General features: G+C 32.5%; 2 protein-coding genes across 2 annotated transcripts; both read left to right on the forward strand.

Moving 5' to 3' along the window:
* Positions 1-312: 312 nt before the first annotated feature.
* Positions 313-7567, forward strand: LOC149939202 (nose resistant to fluoxetine protein 6-like). Its single transcript, XM_090178269.1, has 10 exons — positions 313-653; positions 816-912; positions 984-1073; positions 1534-1699; positions 1831-1910; positions 2074-2229; positions 2778-2901; positions 3269-3443; positions 5700-5842; positions 7233-7567. Exons 1-10 carry the CDS (start codon positions 602-604, stop codon positions 7350-7352), a joined length of 1203 nt encoding a protein of 400 aa, XP_090034395.1. The 5' UTR covers positions 313-601; the 3' UTR covers positions 7353-7567.
* A 1230-nt stretch (positions 7568-8797) lies between these two features.
* Positions 8798-23487, forward strand: LOC149939203 (O-acyltransferase like protein-like). The gene is made up of 16 exons (XM_090177809.1): positions 8798-8836; positions 10533-10907; positions 11346-11500; positions 11834-11924; positions 12131-12233; positions 12297-12535; positions 13030-13191; positions 15407-15500; positions 15567-15656; positions 16937-17102; positions 17781-17860; positions 20370-20525; positions 21206-21332; positions 22071-22245; positions 23131-23273; positions 23332-23487. The coding sequence occupies exons 2-16, from the start codon at positions 10547-10549 to the stop codon at positions 23452-23454; spliced, it is 2265 nt and encodes a 754-aa protein (XP_090033935.1). The 5' UTR covers positions 8798-8836; positions 10533-10546; the 3' UTR covers positions 23455-23487.
* The last annotated feature ends 553 nt before the right edge of the window (positions 23488-24040 follow it).

A 24040-nucleotide genomic window follows, 5' to 3' on the forward strand; every position in this document is an offset into this window, starting at 1 on the left:
ACCGATTTAAGATGAATTTTGCCTTATTCTAAAGGTACTTCAGTCTATGGTCCCCTTGGAAAATTAAAATTGGAGCATATCAACTAAGGAGATGTAATGCACTTTCTCCAACTGATTTTTTAGAGACGACTAATCTTCACTATCGACAGTTTCTTTAAATGCAAATACCAGAAACTTAATTTTAAAATTAGAAATCTATATCAATTTAATATAAAACTTTAAACGTAATTCATCAATAATATATTTGCACATATTTGTCCAGACGCACTTTAAAGATACCGATTGGCGAATTTGCTTAAATATAAGACGACAACAGCTTTGATTGTTTCACTTTTTTCTCTTGTGTTAATGTTTCGTATGAATACATTATTGAAATGCATTTTGAAATATCATTGGTCGAAAAATTCTTGCATGAAAAATAATCTAATCTTGACCTATACGGAACCTTTCACATCGGTGACTCTTTCTATTTAAACGTTAACTGTTTTTAGTTGAAGACTTCCTGCTTTGCTTTTCTGCTATCAGAAACATTAGAGCTGTTCTCGACACTTCAGAACGGAAAGGGCAGTTGAATTGTCTTCATGGAATCAGAGTCATAAGCATGACTTGGATCATTCTTGGACACACCTATGATTTCGGAATGAATGAGTTTGGTAAATACAGAAATTCGACCGTTTACTACTTTATTAATTTATCGGAAAACAATTGATCAAAAGGATTCTGAATTTATCGGAAAATAATTTATCAATCCTTAGTAAAAGTATTCTAGCAATATTTTCCCTTCTGTTTAAGGCTAACGTTTTAAATTTATACAGCAAATATAAAAGAATTTTTGACCCTTTTGGAATCTTCTTGGTCATTCAACGTTGTAACTAACGGCCAGTTTGCCGTCGACACTTTTTTCTTACTAAGGTATTAATTTTTTTCGATTTCCAACTTGAAAACATTTTAAACCACAATTTTTGGTTTTCCGGTTTCCACAGTGGATTTTTGATCACTTACTTATTTCTCAAAGAAAGATCTGCTTTCAACATAAAGAAACTGGGGCCTTTTTATTTGCACAGATATATTAGGTAAGGAGCACGTATGGGTGCAAGGGGTTTCGCTAATCTCATCATCTGGAGTAGTTCTACAAAAAATACAATTAGACAATGATAATTTCAGTTATAAAAATTGCAGTTCAATACAGTCCTTTATTATTCGTTACTAATTTACTCCAATTTTAAAATAGAAAACCATCGTTGTAATTTCTATAAATTTTAACTTTAGAGGCTCTACTCTACTCTTATCATACTTTAACGTAAATTTAAATAATCAGGCTCTTGAATGAAATTAAATCCGGCTGAAGTGAAAAATATACTTTATTTTTGTCTCTACATGTGCTCTCTTTCAACTTATTTAAGTAAAGTTTTATTAGGAATGGCAAAGCGGCTCTACTTCAAGTGACCTGGTGACTAACGCGAATGCAAAAAGAATAGTTACGTAAAATAAAAAGAAGTAACTAACTATCCAAATTTGAAAAATTATTTATAGATTAACTCCCGTGTACATGGCTGTGGTGTTCTTTCATGGAACGCTGTTTACTTTTCTCGGCGACGGACCTTTCTGGAGGTACGCGGACCAAACTGAAAATCTGTGTACCCAATACTGGTGGCGAAATGTACTTTATATTCAAAACTTGTTCCCGACTGTTGAAATGGTGTGTATACAGAAATAATGTAGATGCGCTTGGTATACTAAATCTCTGTTGGTGTTCGTAACTGGGCTTAAATGTGGAAAGTTCACTATTAGGTTATTGGAAAATGCATAGTTCTTTTATTTTCATTTCAGTGTGTGCCTTGGTCCTGGTACCTGGCCAACGACATGCAGTTCTTTCTTATAAGTCCCATTTTCCTCATTCTTCTAAAAAGGTAAGATATATTGTTTATCTGTTTTTAGGACTTAATGTTATATGAGTTTGGTTCACGGATAGCTTAGAATGCTTAATCCAAGCCGAGGATTCGCGAAAATGAAAATGTAACGTTTAACATGAAAATGTACCCTTATTTATTTCATGTTATTTTTTATATTCAGCACTCAACGAACTAGGCGTAGGATTGGTTTATCAGTGCTGTTGTTTCTTCTTTTGGTTTCCTGGGTATCTACTGGAGTAATTAGCGTATTAAAGCATTTTCCAGTTTCATTGTATCATATTGTAGGCTCTAAAGATCTTGAAAAAGCTATGGCCATGTAAGTTTTATTTATACATTTATTTATATATTTATTTATTTATTTAAAAATAGTTTGGGTGCGTAACAGTTATGGGGAAAAAAGACGACAAAAGTTTTTCGATATTTCTCAATGGTTGTATTAATAGTAATTGGTGTTCAACCGAACTAAAGCGATTTTTTATGTTATTACAATTTTATAAGTAAAAACAACCATAGGCTGCAGTTGGCTGGTTGGGTTTTATACTTTTACTTTAACCACCTGCTGGAGTAAATTTTAACTTACTGTTACTACTATTAATTCAGATGGCCGAGTTGTACCACAACATGAGTTTTAGGAAATGAGCAACCGAATAACTCGAGGGAAAACATCTTTAAATAGGGGGGGGGGTAATAAATTGTTAAGCCAACTCAGGAGTGGTTCCGAGTTTTCACTAAGTGCCAGAAAGTGAGATCAAACCCATTTCATCCTCACTTCGATGTTTTTATCTGCTTTTTTGGTCTTTTACGACTAGCAATGCCCAAGTGTGTTACCCTACCTAATGAGAGTAATTTTATTTATAATAACAGTGAGCAAGATATTAACGACGAAATTTACAACAAGCCATGGTCAAGGATTGGACCCTATCTAACTGGTTGCCTCCTGGGTATTGTCGTTGTGCGTCTTGGGAGAGGTTCAAGACTTGTTAGAAGAGTGAGTTTTGGATGTTGATCTCTAAGTTATTCGTAATTTTTTTAATATGGCCAAATCTTTCTTTTCAAGTCATTGATTTCATAACCCTATTCTGACGTAGATTGTCAATACCTATATGAGTACCCCCACACTGTATATCGTAAACTGCTAAATGGTTGTTTATGGAAATTGATACTTCGTGTTTGTGGATCAGAATAGCCATCTAAAGAATTTGATAAAAATCGATTTGGTGTACACCGATATTAATCTTTCCTCAAATTGGCCCAACGAGCTGAGGTTTTCATATCCTTTTACCCCAACGTAGATGACGCCACATTAAATACCGAAGTGGTGTTATCAACTAATAAACTAATTGTTTTACTTATAGACTTTTGCTTTGGGTGGATGGTGCGTTGCTGCAGCCCTCAGCTTGAGTGTCGTTTACGGACTCTACCATAACCCACTTGGATTGATATCTAGTGCATTTTACAATTCGTTATCGAGATCATGTTGGGCCGTGGCTGTTGCTTGGGTCATTTTTGCTTGTCTTGATGGAAAAGGAGGTCAAGTATCAATTTTTAAATCTTTAATTTATACTTAGAAGATTATTACATATATATAACACAACTTTACTGAGTGTTAAAAATGGTAAATATAATTAACTGCATGAGGATAGTATATTTTAAAAATTTCAACGGGCAAACATTGGTGGTATTGGGAGATGGAAACTGCTTCTGTTAGAGATATATAAATGTCACAGCAAAAGAAAATAATATAATATAATTTAATTAATTTTTCGTGTTATTTCAACTAATGAAGACGTCTAGCAATTAATTGCAGCTTTGTAGAACACAAAATTTAAAATTACAATACAAGAAAAATATGAGAAAATGCATGGCCTTTTAACAGGGTATTTGTTGCGATTTAAGTCCTTAACTCCAATCCAACAGATTGCGAATGTCTGATTCACCCAAACATACAAGGCCTCGTTCTAAAATATTTAAATGCATTTTTTATCTATGTTGATTTCGCGTAACAACCAATGACATTGGAGTTAGTTAAGAATTCTTTAACGTAGTTCAACTTTTATTTACGTTTTTATGAATAAATTTCTTCTTAGAATAAACTGACAACGAAGATCCGAGACAACCAAATTGGTGAAATGTTATTAAATATGGAAAACATTAAGTGATACGATTAAAACAAATTACAAACAAATATACATAATAAAACTACACTACAGCGGAAGTATTCTTATCATTTTAAATGACTTAGATTATAAATTTATGAAATATAAAACATATTGAACGCAGGCAACCCGAGATCTATACAAAATATTATATACAAATCATGAAACCTTTTGGAATACGAAAACGTAGAGCAATGTGTTGGTGCTGGCTCTTTGCAGATCATGGCAGTGATGAGATTGTTTGAAGTTTGGTTTGGTGAGACCAGCCGAATAAATGTCAAACCGGCAGAAGCGTGAGTGTTAAGATAAAAACGTTAACAGGAAAACTGGGTGCGCTGATGACAGTCGCTAGCCATTGCCCAGTCACTTATATTCGGGATGGATGATATAAATTCCTGGTGCACAGTTTCGTTTTTCCTCAACCCACACTACCGCTCTCGCTTCTCTCTCTTGAGCTTTTTTTTTATCAAACTCAATTCATGTGATAATATCAAAGTTAATCAATCACCAAACGTGTTCACATTTTTTTCAATGTCAACGGACGAAGCTCGCGTGTTACACCAAGCTTACATTTCCGGCTCCACAAACTGTATTTAAAGCAGCGTATTGCGGAACAATGGGCCCTTTTTGGATGTTAACGAATATAAGACTAACGTACCACAAGTAAAATCGATTGGGAAAAACAAACTCTACCCGACGAGAAGACACAACAACAAATCTTAGTCCAAACATTTACTTATAGTACCCGTTTTCCACTGTCAGTCATAAAATAGGGTAACTTAACGGCGTGGATATTTCTAAGACACGTGCAATAATAGATGGAGGTGAAAAGATATGACATATCTTGGAACAATGGCGGCCTCACCTCAGGGGTTCAGGGTTATTTTTTTCGATTCTGGATCGCATCCGGGATTATTTTGGCCTAAAGTAGTTATACTTCTGACAAATATAAGATTTTCGAAAGATTTTAACTGTGCAGCTGTGTTTCAAACTATTTTTGATGCAAAAGATAATATAATTATATTTTAAGTATACTAAGTAAAACAAGACTCTGTTTTCCAGCTTTAAGTATTATAAACATACGTTATAGCAAAATACATATACTAAGAACGTATTTATTAATACTTATTGTTATGTTGATATATTTCTAGTGTTGCTTCTAATCCCCCTCATGCTCGAAGAGTAAATCTCTTGGCCCAGTGGTGGATTATCGGATAGGATGTGTAGGCTTAAGGCTAGTGGCTCTGAGCAAGCCCAAAGGTAGAGGGCCGCAAGAAGAGGTACTGGCCTGAGGTCAAGGGCACTAATAAAGCTTAAGCCTAGGTACCTGAGGAGTAGTTGAATCAACCACAGATTTCCCCTTATAAATAATTTAAACCGATGTCTTTCAACCAACGCTTCCAAGTCGTATTTTCTTCTCCCTTTTGTGACCAAGTATCGTCTTAATGTTGTCTATTTTCATTAGTATAAATAACTGCATTAATATAGCATGTTTCACGCTGTTAACGCCAGCTTCTGATTTCTTTGGTAGGTTGTAGATTGTGTGATTCATTGAAAAATGCGTAATTTATTATCTTTTCCAGGTGTTCTACCGTATATTATTTGAAGTGTTCTTTATTTGATGTTTTAGGTTTTATTAACAAGTTGTTGTCGTGGAGGTTATGGTTTCCGTTGAGTCGTCTCACTTACTGCGCTTATTTGGTCCACCCGTTGATCATGCTTTTCTATTACCAATCGCTGCGGATGCCGCCTTTACTATCCACTTCGAATACAGTAAGATAAATATTTTTCAAAATTCAATATAATCATAGTAGGTCTAGGTAAAACTACGAAATCGACCATTTAAGAAATATATCTGCTATTGCTTTACCTATTTAAGTCTGAAGGGAAGATGGTTTCGCTTATTTTTTTTACCAGGGAGAGCGAAATAACCGAATTGATTGATTCAATTTTAAGATAGGAATTGAAAACACTCATATTTTAATTAATGTTTTTATATAAACCATTATTTTAAATACTCATTCTTATTTTGAGTGTAAATATTGATTTTATAAAGTTACTATATTTTAAATGTGCGTGTAATACTATCCATTCAATTAAAAAAGTAATTATTTATATAAAATCGTTACAACTATCTCAATTTAATTTAAATGGTTTGACACGATATTAAATCAAATGGACGCTACCATTTGATCTTCTTGAAGTGTTTTTCGACAAAAAGATGGCGTTAATCAATAGGCGACTGAGTATTATTTTGCGATTGTATGCCGTACCAATTATTTTCAATTATTGCACGCTTAGTCAGATGCGCGCGTGCGTTATTTCAAAAAATCAAAAGCTGATGTTTTCAGCCTTTAAAAAAAAATAAAATAGGGTGTTACATCTTAATGTTGTAATAATATGAAATATTGCATTGTGATTTACATCCATGGGTTTTTAGCAAAGAGTATGGAGGAAATAGAGATAAAACAACCGGTAGAGGTCCGCAACGAAACGTTCACCACCGAGGGGGTTGACAATGGGGGAAAACCTCTGTAAACCGAGCTTCAAAATAGCTACCGCAGCGCCATTTCGGGATTCTTCGAAATCGAAAAGGTGCGAATTTAATTGCAACAATAGCGCCAAAGAGAATTCTTTGATAGCGCTTGGTATTTTCTTAGAGGACCTTTTAAATTTGAAAATGAATTTAGATCATAAATATGGCAAAGTTAAATCTACCAAAAAATTCAAATCAAAACGAAAAGCAGGACAAGAGTCCCGAAATGGCGCTGTGGTAGCTATTTTGAAGCTCGGTTTACAAAGGTTTTCCCCCATTGTCAACCCCCTCGGTGGTCAACGTTTCGTTGCGGACCTCTCCCGGGTTTTTATCTCTATTTCCTCCATACTCTTTTTTTTAGAGTGGTAAAGGGTTATCAAGGAGAAAGTCTTAGGGACCGAAGTTAACGCGGGAAAGGGTCTAAGCAATGTTGGCAGGGCGAATAATGCTTGTGCCAATAAAATGAAAAATATTGTAAAAGTCTGGCTTCCACAATAAATAAATTTACTGCCCAATTTGAACAGTAGTAAACAATTTATGTTTCTGAAAGACCGATTCTAGTTAATGATTTAACATTCCAACTTGTATTTTTTGGTATCATTCATTTATTTCATTGTTTGCTTTTAGACTGTCCATTATCTGGGATTTACTCTGTTAACATACGCACTGGCACTTGTGACGTCCGTCACATTCGAAGCTCCCGTGATCAAACTCGAAAAATTGGTTCGTCAAAGATTATCAAGATAGTACCTTTAGCAGATTTGAAAAGTGCACCATAACATGTTCTATAACACGGGTAAAGGATAATTGATATCTGACTTTTAAAATATAATTTTGTGTTTAAATTATTGTGGAGCTTTAAGTTACAATAAATGTTTGTTACATGTTATATTAAAACCCAAAATATTGCTTGTGCCTGGTTGAGATCTCACACCATAAAGTTGGTGAATATTTTATAGAAAACGAACGAATAATAAAATAAATATTGGTATTTCTGAAGACTTTGTATTATTGAAATATTACTGAACACAATTGTTATCGTATAGAAACAATTACGATATCCATCAGATCTTACTAAAACTACCTATCATGAAAGAGATACAGATCACGGTTCGTTTCGTAGTTGGATAATTTCTAATGTTCCTTGGCAAAAAAGTATAAATGTTTTAGCTATTCTGGAATAGTCAGACCGACATTGAGCTGTATTTTCACAATTCGATTCCTCAGAAAATTTGGAGCCACCTTTATACCGACAAAAAACAAAATGTACCAGAATTAGGCATTGGTCAGAAATGTATCCGTTTTTGGTCACCTAACCCAACCTAACCTTCCTTAACCTAACCAAAAGTAAATCCGGAAAATTATCAACTTTTCCCAGAAAAATGTCATTTGTGACCAAAACAATTCAGGCGTAGAATCATATAATATTTAAAAATTAAATATTATTTATTTTTAATTGATTTTTCTCTGTGGGTTTCATCCATCCTGTGGTTCTTTACAAGTAACATAATTTAAGCACAAACAAATTCAGGTTTAAACGAAGAAAGTTATGTTTTGTAATCAAATTTCTTATCTTAAAAATATCGGTATTAAAATTGTTTTGGCCAAAAATCTGTTTCATTTTGTCAAGACCTTAACTCCTAATACAAACAAAACGATTACGGCAAGTATTTTAAATTATTATATTTTTAATTACAATATTTAATTTTAATTGGAATTATCTAAATTTAAATTAAATAAACCAAACAATATAAATAAATAAAAAATATCTTTGTCTTATGTATCTGATTCAAATTTAAATTTAAGAAAATTCCAAATTAATATTTTTCTTTTAAAAAAAGTAATTTTATATGTTTATGAAACTATATTGTTTTGAAATTTAAGTCACAGACCCGCAAATATCACAGCCTTAGAGGGTTGATGGCCATTAACATATTATCCTTTCTTTGCTCCACTAAGCAAAACAATTAATCTGAGTCATTATTTTCATGTCAGAAACACTCGGTATTTGATCGATTGTATGATACAGCCTGTATGATTTAACAATATACTTAAAAGGGGAGTTTCCCGGACAACTATTAGGAAAGAAACCACGTGATCGTTGCTTATTTCACCAACTAATTTTAAGGCGTTATCTTTTAATCGGATAATCGATTGTTTTCCTCATCGTTGCGAGCGAAGATAAAAGTTCCTTTAAAATCACGGTTCGGCCTCGTTAGGACGCTGAAAAGGTTGGTAACATTTCGATTTTCATTAAGTAATTTTTCGTTTCGAATGCAATTTACGCGAGGCGGTATTAGTTTGCCCAGGTTACTTTGACCTCAAACCTTTTTGGAAGTCTGGAAAACGCTACTGCTAAACTACTGAATTTCGAAAGATGAAAAATTAATTTATTTTTCTTTGACAGAGTATAAAAACCAATGTCTAAACTTTAAATAATAATAATTATAATTGTTATTTGTTCCCCATACAACGGTGTCACTACTAAATCAAGGATGAACTTTGGTTTTACAAACAATTCACAAACTCGGTTCATTAATACTTACCAAATTTTTATGTAATATATGAAATAATGAAAATTAATATAGCATAAAAAACACCAGTAGTATAAGAAAATGTGGAAAAAAACAAAAACCGTTCATTAAGTTGTTACACAATGAAGTTGAAAATGATCTAAGTTCAGAAGGCATATCTAGCTTTCAATTATAATCGGCCAATTATTAGTTTGTATTGCAAAAAAATCTTAACATTAATCAGCTAGTGAGACGTTGAAAAATTTCCAACAGCTCAAATTCATTTGTTCACAATCTACAGATGATCTATTGCAATGCGGGCGAGATATCTTACTTGAAAGGTCATGAACGCCATAATTGGAAAAAAAGTTAAATACACCGGATACAGAATATTTTAGGTTTTCCTTATAGTTGGCTATTTATTTAAAGAATCTAATTTATTAAGCAACTAATTTACAAATATATAAATAGAATACGTTTAGCCAAAGAACAAAACAAAAACAGTTATCAAAATGTGACATTCATTTGCTGACATACTTCTCTTGAAATGTTTTTATAAATAAAATATTTAAAATATTATTTATCACTTCGGCTAATCAATACCATAGTGCTCTTGTATACCTTTATTCCGCATTATTTGGCACTCATTTGTTTCTATTGCATGGCAGATATTGATCGCCGTTCAGGAACTTTTTTGACTCGATAGAGACACAGATATTCCTATTCAGAGATATCAAACAGAATTTTAATTGAAATAAGGTTTTATAAGTTTATTTCTGTTATGTAGCGATCTTCATTTGAGATACCTTAAACACCTTCTTGCTTATCTGTTTTCTATTATTTGTAAACTTTTCTTTAACCAACAATTTATTTTGAACTTTTTCTGATAATGAAAAGGACACCGGACGATGAGACGCGCGGGTCGTCTTGTAACGTCGGTTGTGTTTTTAATAACTATCAGCTATTATTTCTGCAGTGGTGTTTTTAAATTTCTAATTATAAATATACAAGTGAGTCAGAAAAATCATTTGAGTAAGAAAACTAACCAGAAAGTAATTTTAAACATATTTCAAAAATATGTTTTTATTTAAATACCTTGCTACAAAATGATTGGCGTGATTTTGAAAATAAAAGTTTTTAACCTTCTTAAATCCAGACTGAGTTAACTTTAATGAGCAATCTTTTTTGTTTATCTCTACCGGTATCTCTCGTTTAACTTCCACACGAGTTCATCCTAATCCGATTTGGAAATGAATACTTGTCTTTTAAACCATTATCTACGATTCAAATTCTAGGAATATTGCATCAACTAAATTTTTTATAATAGTTCGAATTTTTATTTTATTACCAATCTGATTGAAATCTTATTTTGATGTGGCTTTGCTATAATTTTTTTTAATAATTTCCTATTTAGATCTCTCAAAAAACATGGAAATTCGGGAAAATAATGGAAGATTCGCGATGCTAGTTTTACTAGTGTTCTTGATCGGCCTTTTAGCCAATTCCATTGCTGAAGCATTAGTCCCCGGAAAAGAAAACTCGCAAGTGGATGGAAGCGACAGGTTACACGACTCGAAAGCAGATATTCATCCGAATCTTTTAGAAATAGCCCGCAAAAAAGAACAAGCACTCTCAAAATTAAGAAAAAGTGTTCCTGAAATGTGGCAGACATTTCGTTCGAAATTTACAAATTCAAAATACCACCACATTCCTTCAAGCAATGCCGACCAGTGCAACACTGATCTTAAGGATTTAACAGAGTCTTTGTCTCAAAATTGGACACGTGTGCGTAAGTTAAGCAAATGTCTTTGCAATTTATTCTTAATTCTTTTAGTTTATCAGTCTTCAAAAACCACGATTTACGTAAAATTTATGGTTTAAAATATGAAGAGTGCGTTCACCATTATATTACATTTTGAGCTGTATTGATTTGTGGTACGCGTTATGAATTGGTATTATTTCAGAAATGATTTATTGCAGAAAATTACGGCAAAAGGAATGACAGACTCTCGATGAACGTGATCATCACTTTTAATAAAACCAGTATCTATTAAAATTTTGATATAAGATATTTTATAGGTACTTCAAATTTTCATATGAAGTGACAATACATCGATATGAATAAAAGCAGTGTCAAAATAAATTTGTTTCACTTAGAATGAACTTACTAATTCTAAAATGAATGTGGAAATTTCCTTAACTAACAATCATGTTTTACTTTACGCAGTGATTGATTCATTTGGAAAGCCACCTAGTGGAATTGCCAAAGGAGCGCTATTCTGGACCGGGGATTTTGATGAGTGCACCACTTTCGTTTCCCCAAGAACTAAGCGATTTACAAATGGACTTAAAACTAGATACTGCATTATGAGCCTTGGTGAGGTAAGTCTAATCCTTCAACAAGTGTACGAATATGGACATCTAAGCGAACGACTACACCTATCAATGTTCGTATTCAATTGATTTAATTTTTGAAAAGGATTACATTTTCAATTACTTTGAGCCTATCTATCGGTTTAGTTAGAGGCCCCGAAGACTAATAACATTTCGCTTAAAAAGATTAATTGAATAAAGGTGACGAAACTGAATGAAGAGTGGTCCTTATGGTATTCTGTCGTCTATGCTGTGAAACTATTTGTCAAATAAAATGTCATTTGAACAACTGCTAATTTTATTTTCTGAAACTTAAAATGTTCTTTATTTAATTTATCTAAGAAATCCTCTCTTAAAACTGGAATTTGTGTCCCGAGCAGCTGCGGCACAGAGGAGTTGAACGGAGACTACTCAGGATTCATCAACTTTTTAAGTACATTTACTTTCACTTTTTATATCCTAGACAACAATTCGATCTAACTTTGTTAAGGCTGAATTTTTGTATCTACTTTCATTTAGTTGTACTAACCTCACCTCTTTTAGCTTTAAATAGATCGGAATGAAAATGATCTGAAATAGGGTCAAATGTGAATATGACTAAAGACCAATTAATATTCATCATGCACATTACTTTTTCAGATAAAATTTGGATTTTGAATGAATTTGTTAAGTATTTGCCCCAAATATCATTCATTTGTTTACCAGAGAGCGTTCAACTGAGCTCGCCAGCAATAGGGTGTATGTAAGTTGATTCTTTACTTAAAATGTGTACAAATGTGACTAATTCATGATTGCATTTTGCTAGTGCGTTTCTAGTGGTCTTGTTTGGATTAACTTTAGGTGCTACCTTGTATGACATCTTTGAGACTTATTATAAACCGAAAGAGTTGCTGCCCGTCACTAGTTCAAATTCAAGGAGAGAAGAAAAAGAACAAGAAAATAGTTCAACAGTAAACTCAGTGAATGAAAGTGAAGCGAGCTCGAAACAGGAGAACAACGAACATATTGGCTTGGTTCCTGAAAATCAAAAAAAGAGAAACATCGGTAAAATTATTAAAGCAATAATTAACAATTACACGATTTTAAAAAATCACAGTTTGTTCCTTTTTTGATGCTGGAATTTTTGTGGAAATATTTTCCATAGATTAAAGGCCGAATTGTGGTATTTATTGAAAGCGGTTTTTGTTTATGGAAGAACGTCATTTCAAATTTAATATTTCAAATGTTAAGAGATCGGATAGTTATTCTTTAAGTGTCGTGGTAAACATTGCATAACAGAGTGTGCTACTGTAGTTGAAGGAAAGTACACCCATGGCGCTGACCTTAAACGGCCAAGGTTCTTGATTCAGTGCCATAGTCGCCAGGTTCTGCAATGTAGTTCAACCCACGCTACTTTTGTTGCTGTTTAAATGTTAATCATAGTATCATTAATATATCATAACTTTAAGTAATTATCCTTCGCAGTTATCACCTAAAAACATATTTATTAATGAAGGTTTCTATTAGGATAATTTAAACAACAAAATTTCTTTTTTTAGTTGGAGAAATTTTCTTGTGTTTTTCCGCTCTGAAAAATTGTAAAGCAGTTCTTGACACTTCTGAAAGACCAGGACAACTTAATTGTCTTCATGGAATTCGCGTCATTAGCATAACATGGGTCATTTTGGGTCACACTTACTATTTCGGAATGGCTGAAGCAGGTAAGATGTAAGCGTTTTTTTAAATTATTTACATATGTGGATAGTAGCTTTCCTTATCAGAGAAAACAGATTGAGAATTATCACAACATCGTTTTACCAAATCAAAAGTTTAAGGAACGATTACATAAAACCCGTTATTGTTTGTAGGATACACTATTTGTGTAATTTTTTTGTAACTGGGTTTTTGGTTTGTTTTTCCAATTTTGTTTTTTTAGTATTTTACGAAAATTAGCCAGTTGCACATCGATTCTATTTCACGAATTTCTTCTGTATCCTTTATTCTGCTAAACTTCCGAGACAGTAGTAGGGTACAGTTAAATTAAAATATTTCAACTAGGAGAAAAAAACGGCTAATGCAAGGAGCTGTTCACAAATAACGTAACTCAAAAGAAATGGTGCGCTGTTAGGTGTTAAAAGAATATTCTATTGTCATTATTTTAATCCATTTTTGCAAATTTAGACTAGTGCTTTAAATGATTATATAATAAGCGAATAAGTAGATTAGTCCATTATGAAAAGGGAAAATAAAGCTAAACCCTAAACAAATTTGAAGACATTTAAAAACTTACTAATAGCTCGTACAGATAGGTCTTCGAGCGAACAAAAAGACGCAAAACACGGACCAAATAGATCATCGAGTGAAAAACTAAACTAAATTAAATAGCCAGAAATTCCAACGGCAGACTGGTTTCGTCCTATTTGGGACTCGTCAGAACCGTGCGGGAAATCTGGCTAGCGACTATAACACCGTATAGAGAAACTAAACCTAAATATTAAAAATTTCAAAACGAGTTGCGTAGAAACGGAAAGCCGAATAGGGGGAGAGTGGTGGAGATTAGTATATACGCAATTTTAAGTTAAAAGGAACCACCTATGGAATGCATTGTAATTTTTGTTCGCTCGAAGACCTATCGGTACGAGCTATTAGTAAGTTTTTAAATGTCTTCAAATTTGTTTAGGGTTTAGCTATATTATCCCTTTTCTTAATGAACTAATCTACTTATTCGCTTATTATATAATCCTTTACAATGCAGTCCATAGGTGGTTCCTTTTAACTTAACATAATGCTTTAAATGCCAACTGATCAGTTTATTCAGGACATACGTTTTAGATAACGTAAGGTAATCAGTTGACCTTTTATATTTGCTCACAAAGTAATCTTATATCAAATTGTATCTAATGAATTATATCAAGAAAGCGTTCTGAACTGTCCTGCTATTATTAATTTCAGAAGATGAGAGGTTATCTAACTTATTAAAAATAAAAAAATAACCGTTATTAAAATTTTGAAGGCATCAGAAATCCGCTCATATTCTCTGTTCGTTTAAGATGTATTCAGATCAGTTTGGGTTAAACTATATGTTTTCCATTTTGAACCATATAAATTGATCTAATAACACATGTGGGTGCATATAATCGGATAATTGATCTATCCTAGCTATTTTCTAGGTGTGTAGCTGTTATCTCATAACTGGTTTGAAGCATTAAATTAGACAATACAAAGTATTTATATTTTGAGTAAAACCCGTATTTACGAAAAATGATATTTTATTATTTAAAATATATATTAATAACAACAAAAATGGGATTGGCTGTAAAAGCTGCACTGCATTGCGAGGTGACCGTTTCGAATTAAAGTAATTTAAAGCGTAAAATTACATAGAATTCCGTAGATGACGCACGGCTATAAAGAAAATTGTAGGGTGGGGTGAAAACGTGCGTGAGAATTTAATTTTGCAGATGGTTACATATTTTTGACGTCAGTAAAATATGTAAATATGTGATTGACAGTTTCCCTTTTTTTACACCAGCGGAGACACTCACCAGGGCCATCGCGAGATGTTTTGGCGCCAGAGACGATTTTATTAGCTGGTCTACCAAGGGGCCAAATCCCTTAAAAAAATTGGATAAAATCCACAAATCCTAAATCCAAGAATTTATCTCCCATAGACTTTATATGACCAAACCATAAAAAAAAATCCAGGATTTTCAAATGTCCGAAAACTCGTAGCTAATAAAAGTAAATGTTCGCCCCTTGCTGTCTACTGTAAAACAATCGAGAAGAATTATTTATTTTTTCAGGACTCTCATAATTTGCGTTATTCATTGACTTATATATTTTATTTAGAACTCAATATGATATTTAATTGCTTTATTTTTTAAATTACACACATCGTATTAATATTGCTAATCATATTTTATTTTACCCTTTTAGGAAACATAGTAGATGTTATCAATCAATTTAACACGTGGCCTTTTCAAGCTATAACCAACGCCACTCTTTCCGTGGACACATTTTTTCTTCTTAGGTATAAATATCGAAATACAAGCTAAACGTTTGGGAAAATTTTGATAATATTGTCTTGCATTTGTAGTGGTTTCCTGGTAACATACCTATTTCTAAAAGAGAAATCGGATTTTAGTTCCAAAAAACTAATTTCAATGTATACCCACAGATTTATAAGGTAAGCGTAAAATAATGTAAAAATGTATTAATACTTAAAAAAATTATCATACTGAAATGAGTGTTCGCCTACCCTCATTTTATCCAGCGGTCTGCAAGTCCCATATGCAGCTCCTCTTCAAATCAGAACTGATATCTCATTGGTTCTTTAATTCCTACGTCTTACGACGCGATTGAAACTTCCCCTCTTTCTTATGACAAGGTAAAACTAGGCGTTATTCTGAACCTAGCCTTTCTTATAATACTTTCATGATTGATTTAAGGTTCACACTTCAAATAATAACAATAAACAGCTACGATAATACCCAAGGTACCACCTTAGGTCCAAGTCATAGAGCGATTTTTAATGCGTTTAATTCAGGTGGTCAGGTTACAATGCGTTGAACGGTGGTGGCAAGCTCTTGATACCACGCGAGACAACAGCTCCCTACGCTTACTATAACCGGTAAACTCTACAAGTTTTTATGGGAAGGGGAAAGCTAAGAATTCGGGAAAACCCCTCTGACAAGTGATGAGAGAACTTTCAAACTCAACGTTTTCAAGCTTGGATCGAACCCGGCTCCTCTGGCTGTGAGGCAAAATGATAACCACTCCACCGCCCCTCTTATCTGATGTTTGTGTTCATGGTCACGTAAAACCTGCTCTTAAATTAAACATAATTTTATCCTGAATTATGTGTTCAATATATCGATGTCATTTAACAACAACTTCAATATTAGAATAATCGTACCTGGGGCTTGTCATTATGTACAAAATAAGATCAAGACTGTTGATGATAGATACAAATAAGACCAAACCATCCGTGATGACCAGAAAAATGACTACAACTGCCTACTACGGTCTGGGCCGTATTTAGCCATCATGCACCCCTGGGCTAATGACATATGTTGCCTCTTTTAATATGGCCGGATCTTTATTGAATACTTAACAAATAAATTAAAAAAATATAAAAGGCCAAACCTAAGCAATAGAGACTTGGCACTCCGTAGCTTTGGCCATGGCCGCCATTGTGGTAAAAAATTTTCTCCCCACGATAAAAACTATTGAAAAAAAACTGTGACGTAGCACTGCCAAGTCCCTATACAAAAATAAAGTGAGTTTATTTTACAGGGAATTCAAAGTGTATACAGTTATTGGTCCGTGCTAATAGCTTGGCTGATTGAAATAAAATACGCAGTGTTATCTTAACAACTGTCACAACAGTATATTTTGTGTGTTAAAAACTATTACTTTGTTAGTTATTGCTTTTTATTTTTAATTATTAAAACTTTATTTTTATAGATTAACACCAGTTTACATGGTGGTACTTTTCGCATTCGGAACAATGTTCAATTTTATCGGTGACGGTCCGTATTGGAACTACGCCAGTCAAGAAGAAAATCAATGTACCCATTATTGGTGGAGAAACATACTTTATATCAATAACTTATTTCCAAGCGCAGATATGGTAAGTGCTACTTTTGACTCAATTTTGCGAGGTTTTCTGCTGAAGCTGAGACAAATAAAATATAGCAAACAAATAACTATGGAGACGTAAATCATGATTACTCGTGGAGCACGGGTCAATAAACAAATCACAAATTGCTTGTTTAACTATAAATTAAGCTATTACTTTGAAATCTTTAAATTAAAATGTAATTTTTTTAATTTTAATAAAGCACCATAGAATTGTAAATTGGTAGGATTTACCGAAGTGAAGCCGTGAAGATGGTAGTCACGCTGCCAAGAAATTATTCCCTTTTTCATCCTCCAACTTAAAAAACCTTACCGAAGCCAGGAAAACTTTGCAATTAATTTTACCACCTATTTATGTCGAATATTTGAAAAAGTTTGGTTTATTAGTAATACACCATAAATCTTAGCTTTAAAATGTTATCCCAATTATTTCCAAACTTTATTGACCAGAAGGAATTAAAAAAATTATACAAGCATCGGTGTTGCTAATTATGACATGAGGGTTGGAATTTCTTTATGTACGAACGATACCATGTGATGTTAATTTAATAGCACACGGCGTTATTAATAGGTTATTTTACGCTTGATTTAGCAGTTCTTAGATGGTTATATTTATTGTATTTCCTTATTAAGGGATTTATAGCTGATAGTTCTATTTCTTTGTTTCTAGTGTATGGGATGGTCATGGTATCTCGCAAATGACATGCAATTTTTTGCTATTAGTCCCATTTTTCTTGCTCTCTTTAAAAGGTGAGCGATTTACTAATTTTATATTTCTTATCAAGTCCGAAGCTTCTTATCTAATACAGCACTTCCAGTCGGGTAAGCAGAATCGCGCCACGGGGGTTAAACTATAAAACAATTCAAAGTGGGGAAATAAATCAACTATCTATAAAGTAAAATGCTTAAAATGAAATTGCATTTTCTATCCGCTTTTCAAATAAATTGTTTTTATTGCGGGACTAGGTTTCAATAATAAAAATGCATTGCTCTTAGGTTAAATCCTCTCCACAGATCCAAAACGTTGTATATTTAATAAAAACCGGCAAAGGATAAGTTAATTTGTTAACGATATCGGTTAGAACAATTACCTTATTTCCATCTAATAATTTTATTGGATTTCTTCCTCTATAAGCATAGAACATGTATTTAAAAATGTTCGATCAAACCTCCCGCAGGTTTTTGATGGAAATTATATGATAACATACAATAATAAGCATTTACAGGGTGTATAAGAATGTTATTAATTCAATGCGGAAAAAGCTGATACATGTGAAATAAGTCTCAGAAACTCCGGTTCTAAAACTACGAACTAACCAAATTGGTGAATTTAGTTTTTCGAAATAAATTGTTTCCGTGTAATGTTCAGTTGCTTTTCTCTTAACTAAATGAAAAAAAAAGCTCGAAATAAAACATTTTTTGAATTTGAATTTGAATTTGAATTCTATCGTGCGCATTTCGAACATCTATGACTATTAAATGCTATTTGAAGTATAATATTCTGTAATCCTCATCCGGGAGTACACAGATTTAGCGGATGTCTTTATGAGCATGTTTACAAACAGTGATACATCTTACTTACGTTGAGACAAAGTCACAATTTCAACAATAATAATTATAATTAACATATTTAAATTTTATAACTTAAATTTCCTACCATGTTAACCTTAAATCATATTATTTAAGTAATAAATTTAAGGTAATAATTAAAATCCATATGGTTCAAACCCTGCTTCGTAGAATATTCATTTAAGATAATTTAAAAGTACTTTTTAAATAACTTTAAAATTACTATTGGATTACAATACTTCTATTAATTTAAATAGAAAAATTTTACAGTCATGTTTTTACGTGTGTTATTTTGTGGGATGATAATCGGTGGCCCTTAAATTTGTGATCAAGCACTTTTGGACTCCTGCTTATTTGACATTGATTTAGTCTACCCCAAAGATTACCCATAGAACCTATAATATAAAAATCCGAAACATTCAGTATTTTACAAGCTTCACGTTTTTAAATTATAAAATTCCTTTTTATTATTATGAAAAATCTACTACACCGGCACTTCTATAATAATTTATAATTTTATCCTGAAGAAACCGAACCGTACAATCTTAAAAACGTTTATTCTCCAACATTTAAATGTTTAATTCTGGTCCCAAATTTCACACATTAACTGGTCTATATAGGTTGTTAGTTTAAACCGTAAATAACACTTTTCCTTTGAGGGTTTTTATTTACACTGTTTGGGGTGCTTTTGTCCTCCCTTTTGGTTCCATTATTAGAAAATTGTAGTATTAAATTACTTCCTTTCGGCTACTGAACGACTCCCTTTATTGTGTGGTATTACATTACTCCCTTTATTGTTAAATTATTTAGCGTAATAAACTACCCCTTTAGGGTACTTAACTACCTCCTTAAGGATAATAAACTACTCCCTTTAGTGTTAAAGTACTCCAGTTTGGTAATTAAAAACTCCCTTTAGTAATAATCGTTTCCCTTTTGGGTAATTAACTAATCCATATATTGCTAAACTATTCCCTTTAGGGTAAGAGACTACTCCTTTGGTGGTTGGTCCAACCCTATGCATTAAACTACCTATATAAATAAAACTAGCACTCTTGCATTTTAACAAGTTTCTATGCAAGAGTGGTAGTTTTATTTACAAGTACAGTACTTAAGTAACTTCTCCTTTTATTGTTAAACTACTCCCTTTAGGATAATTAACTTCTCCCTTTAGGATAATTAACTACTCCCTTTAGGATAATTAACTACTCCCTTTAGGATAATTAACCACTCCCTTTAATGATAATTAACTACTCCCTTTAGGATAATTAACTACTCCCTTTAGGATAATTAACTACTCCCTTTAGTGTTTAACTACTTCCTTAAGGGAGATACACCGTACCCAGTGTTAAATCACTTCATTTACGGCGTAATATAGCACGTGTGATAATGATTAAAAAATAGTGACTTAAGCATTAAATTAAAAAACTTTTCAAAATTTGGTTTGTAAATCTGCGACCGAAAGTCGGTTGATGAATGAATGTTTAATGAAAAATCAGATTTATGAAAGGCAAATAGATTTTATTTGATTGTATAATAAAAAGTGGGGTAAGCGTTTGTTTTGTACAAAGTATAAAATAGTTGTATGATAAGCAATATCAAGGTGGTCCTTAAACAGTTAGAAATGAGAGCCACAAGCTCAGATATCCTAGTTGGTTAACTATTAAGTTAAAAAATTACTTCGTTGTTTTAGTTCCAGCACACGAAAGCGATGGATTGGCTTCTCAATTTTACTAACTATTCTTCTGGCTTCCTGGATTGCAAGCGGGATAATAAGCGAATCTAACAACTATCCAACTTTGCTTCACGGCTTTGGAGATGTCAGCGAATTTCAGAAAGCGGAACAAGAGTAATGTGTACCTAAATTGTTTAGTATCCAGAATTTTCGATAGGGACTGATGAATAGGTGAACCGTCTTAGGCGCGAGTCTAAGATAGCAATTTTAAGCATATTATTTGATATGAATATGGGTCACTAAAATGCCCCTTATCCTAGCGTAACTTTGTCATTGGGAATTTCATGATCGCAGATAAAAAAAATTATCTGGGAATAACATTATCACAGCTAAACATTTTTTTGGGAATATCATTATAGCAGTTAAAATGAATTTATCTGTGAATATCATTATCGCAGATAAAAAGTATCTGTGAATACCATTATCGGAGATAAAAAAATATCTGGGAATATCATTATCGCAGATAACAATTTGGGTCAGGGATTATCTTTGTCCGAAATAAAAATTGGTCTCCAGGAAAACCGATAAAAAGTTGGAATGTCAAAGTCTCTGATAATAAACAGTTATGAAAAATACTAATAACTATAAATATTAAAATATAATATCAAGGAAATTCATAGTCTCCTGAGAATAAATTGTTCTTAGGTACTTTATTTTCTAAAGAATTCCCTGGAACCAAGTGGTCATGACAACACACACAACAGTAGTCAAAATAATATTTTAAGTTTTGACACCAATATTTTCAAATTCCGTAATATTCAAGAATTCCAATTTATCGTTATTTCTATTTCTAGGGTATTGGGTGGAATGTTTGACTCTTTGTACGATAAACCTTGGACTAGAATTGGACCGTACTTAATCGGATGCCTCACAGGTGCCGCATTCATATATGTTGGAAACGCTCAAAGAATAATGAATCCTGTATGTTTGCAATATTATGGTTTTATAGAACTATTTTAATACAGTGTTGATTTTGTTTCGGGTTAGACTTTCACCCTTTTCTATTTCAATAACGTCTTTTAGTAAAATTTGCAATAGCCCCTTGTTTCAAAAAACCAGTAAAGCAGCCATTCTAGACACAAGCATTTTACTTCTGATAAACTGCAACCGGGATTCATTTTAGCAGGCACCTTTATTCAAAATTAATTTTTTGAATTAATTAATTAATTTATTGATGCCTTTAGTTTTAAATTTACATCAACTCTATATTACATCGATCATCCTTTCCACATGAGCCAAAAATGCTCGTGCGTGGAAGGGTATCCAGAATCCCAATCATATCGTTGAAAACCCAATTTATTATAGTACAAATTGTACCCAAAATCCAATATTTATGTTTGTATTGCATTTACAATTGTTAGAGCTCTGATAATGTATATTACTAAATTTATGGTCGTGAAATTCGCTACTAAAAATCGTGTAAAACGATTTAATGCGGGAAACCGTTTCTGAGCCATCTTAGCTAGTTCGTAAAACCTGTATTGATAAAAACGAAAGTAATATAAAACGACAGGCGTCCTACGCCATCTACTGATCAAATAATGTAGGTTTTTAAATGATTATTGGCGACCGCTTTAGTTTCGATGCACGTATTTTGCCTTAAAACGAAAACGTTAGCATTTGGTTGGTTAAATTTAATATTTAAATGCTATATGACAGATTCGATCGATTATTTTCTGGTTGGCCGCAGCCGCTCTTGCTTTGACTGTCGTATACGGGCTTTACAATCAGAAACTTGACGTTACAACGAGCGCATTTTATAACGCGTTATCTAGATCCGCCTGGTCGTTGGCAGTTGGGTGGGTCATATTTTCATGTCTTACTGGCTACGGAGGTAAGTAAAACCAATTTTTCATTTCATAAAATTATATCGATTTAGTGATTTGTAAATTAAAAATTTTACTTTTTGTAACTTTGTAAAGTATTATTGAATTTGAAAACTATTGTATAAAATTTTGTCGGTTTTTTAATCGAAGAAAAGTGAATTTTATGCAAGAGATGAGGATGTCGAAAACAACGTTTCAATCAACCCTAAAAATTTAGAGCCGCTTAACTGATGCTATAATCTAGTGGAAATTGCTTTTAAGTTTAATAGTACTTCAACTATGGTCAAACGTGTATTAAATAATACTTAGAATGATTAGTTAAATTGAAAATGGCATTTTTTCTTGTGTATATAGATATTTAAAAGAATAATCGACTTTTACACAATTAAAAATACTTTATTACAATAAAGCACAGGTGCATAACTGATTTTTATTGTCGAGCCGCGCCGTCGATGTTGGATGAAACCACGTGTTTAACAAAATTAAAAAAATTAATTAAAACAGACATGTTAGATATTGTTTAGCGTTGACCGAATTCGGGCCATCTTCTTTGTTTATGCATAAATTATGTTTTTTTAATTTTCTCTATTGATTCGCGAATAATAAGTTCAATTGCATTTTGTATGCACTTGACGACGACGTGAGAGCACGTCGAAACATGTAGTGCTTTATTGTAATAAATTATTTTTAATTGTGCTAATGTCGAGTATTCTTTTAAATAGAATGATTAGTATACGACGATTGGTAAAACTCAATCTCGAAATTGAAGTTCCTCTTCTTAGTTAAAATCAATCGGCCCAGTATGTGACTTTTTTTCTCTGATCCTTCGTCTCATAATAATCATTCCCCTGAACTAAAAATAAAAAAATTGATGTTAAATTCTTTTAATCAAGGTGTCGTTGACAAGTTTCTATCGTGGAAATGTTGGTTTCCCTTCAGTCGGCTCACATATTGCGCTTATTTGGTTCATCCGATAATTCTGAATTTTTACTTTGAAACGTTACGAACTCCTATTAAGTTTTCGAACTCAATGGTGGTACGTAAGATAAATATTAATTTTTATTTGAACTATTTCTAATTATCATTTTTTTTAGGCTGTTCACTTCCTGGGTTTTACCGTGTTAACTTACGGACTGGCACTGATTACGTCGATCACGTGCGAAGCTCCTGTAATTAAGCTTGAGAAAATTATTCGGCAAGTTGTATCAAAGAAATAACACTTAATAAATGATTGCGATTTTTAAAATAAATTGATATTGATTTTAATAGCACAAAAACTTTCCCAGGTTGATATATTGTTGTTCATTTTGAATTTTTAGTTTCGTTTGACTGTTTAGTAGAACAAGTTGAGAAAAACATTTAAATTCTAAGTTCAACGAAACAAAAAGAAAGTTCTAAGAATACTAATGTTGAGGATAAATAGGAAAAAAAGATTCAGTAGCGAAATGACCATAGATTTGCATTGATTCATTAAAATAAAATCAAAAATTAAAAACATTTAATGAAAGTACTGTAACAAGTTTTACATTTTTATTAAATTTCCATATCGTTAAGTCAAAGAGTAGACATCATGAAATGCAAATAAAAAATTAAAAGAAATTTCGGTCAAAAACTATCAGCCTTCCTTTAAACACTTGTAAGTGCCACTACTAATAGTTTTCTAGAACTATCTAACTTGTTTGCACGTAAAGGTTTATTTATCGTAGAAGGAGTTAAAGTTTTAGTACAATTTGATGGGCTTACGTTTGATAATAAGGCGCAAAAAGTTCAATTTGGAAAGTTGTGTCTTTGGGGTTAGTTGTA

This window comes from Leiobunum rupestre, chromosome 6 (genome assembly GCF_980474605.1).
Source record: "Leiobunum rupestre chromosome 6, qqLeiRupe1.1.hap1, whole genome shotgun sequence".
NCBI classification, from domain to species: domain Eukaryota; kingdom Metazoa; phylum Arthropoda; class Arachnida; order Opiliones; family Sclerosomatidae; genus Leiobunum; species Leiobunum rupestre.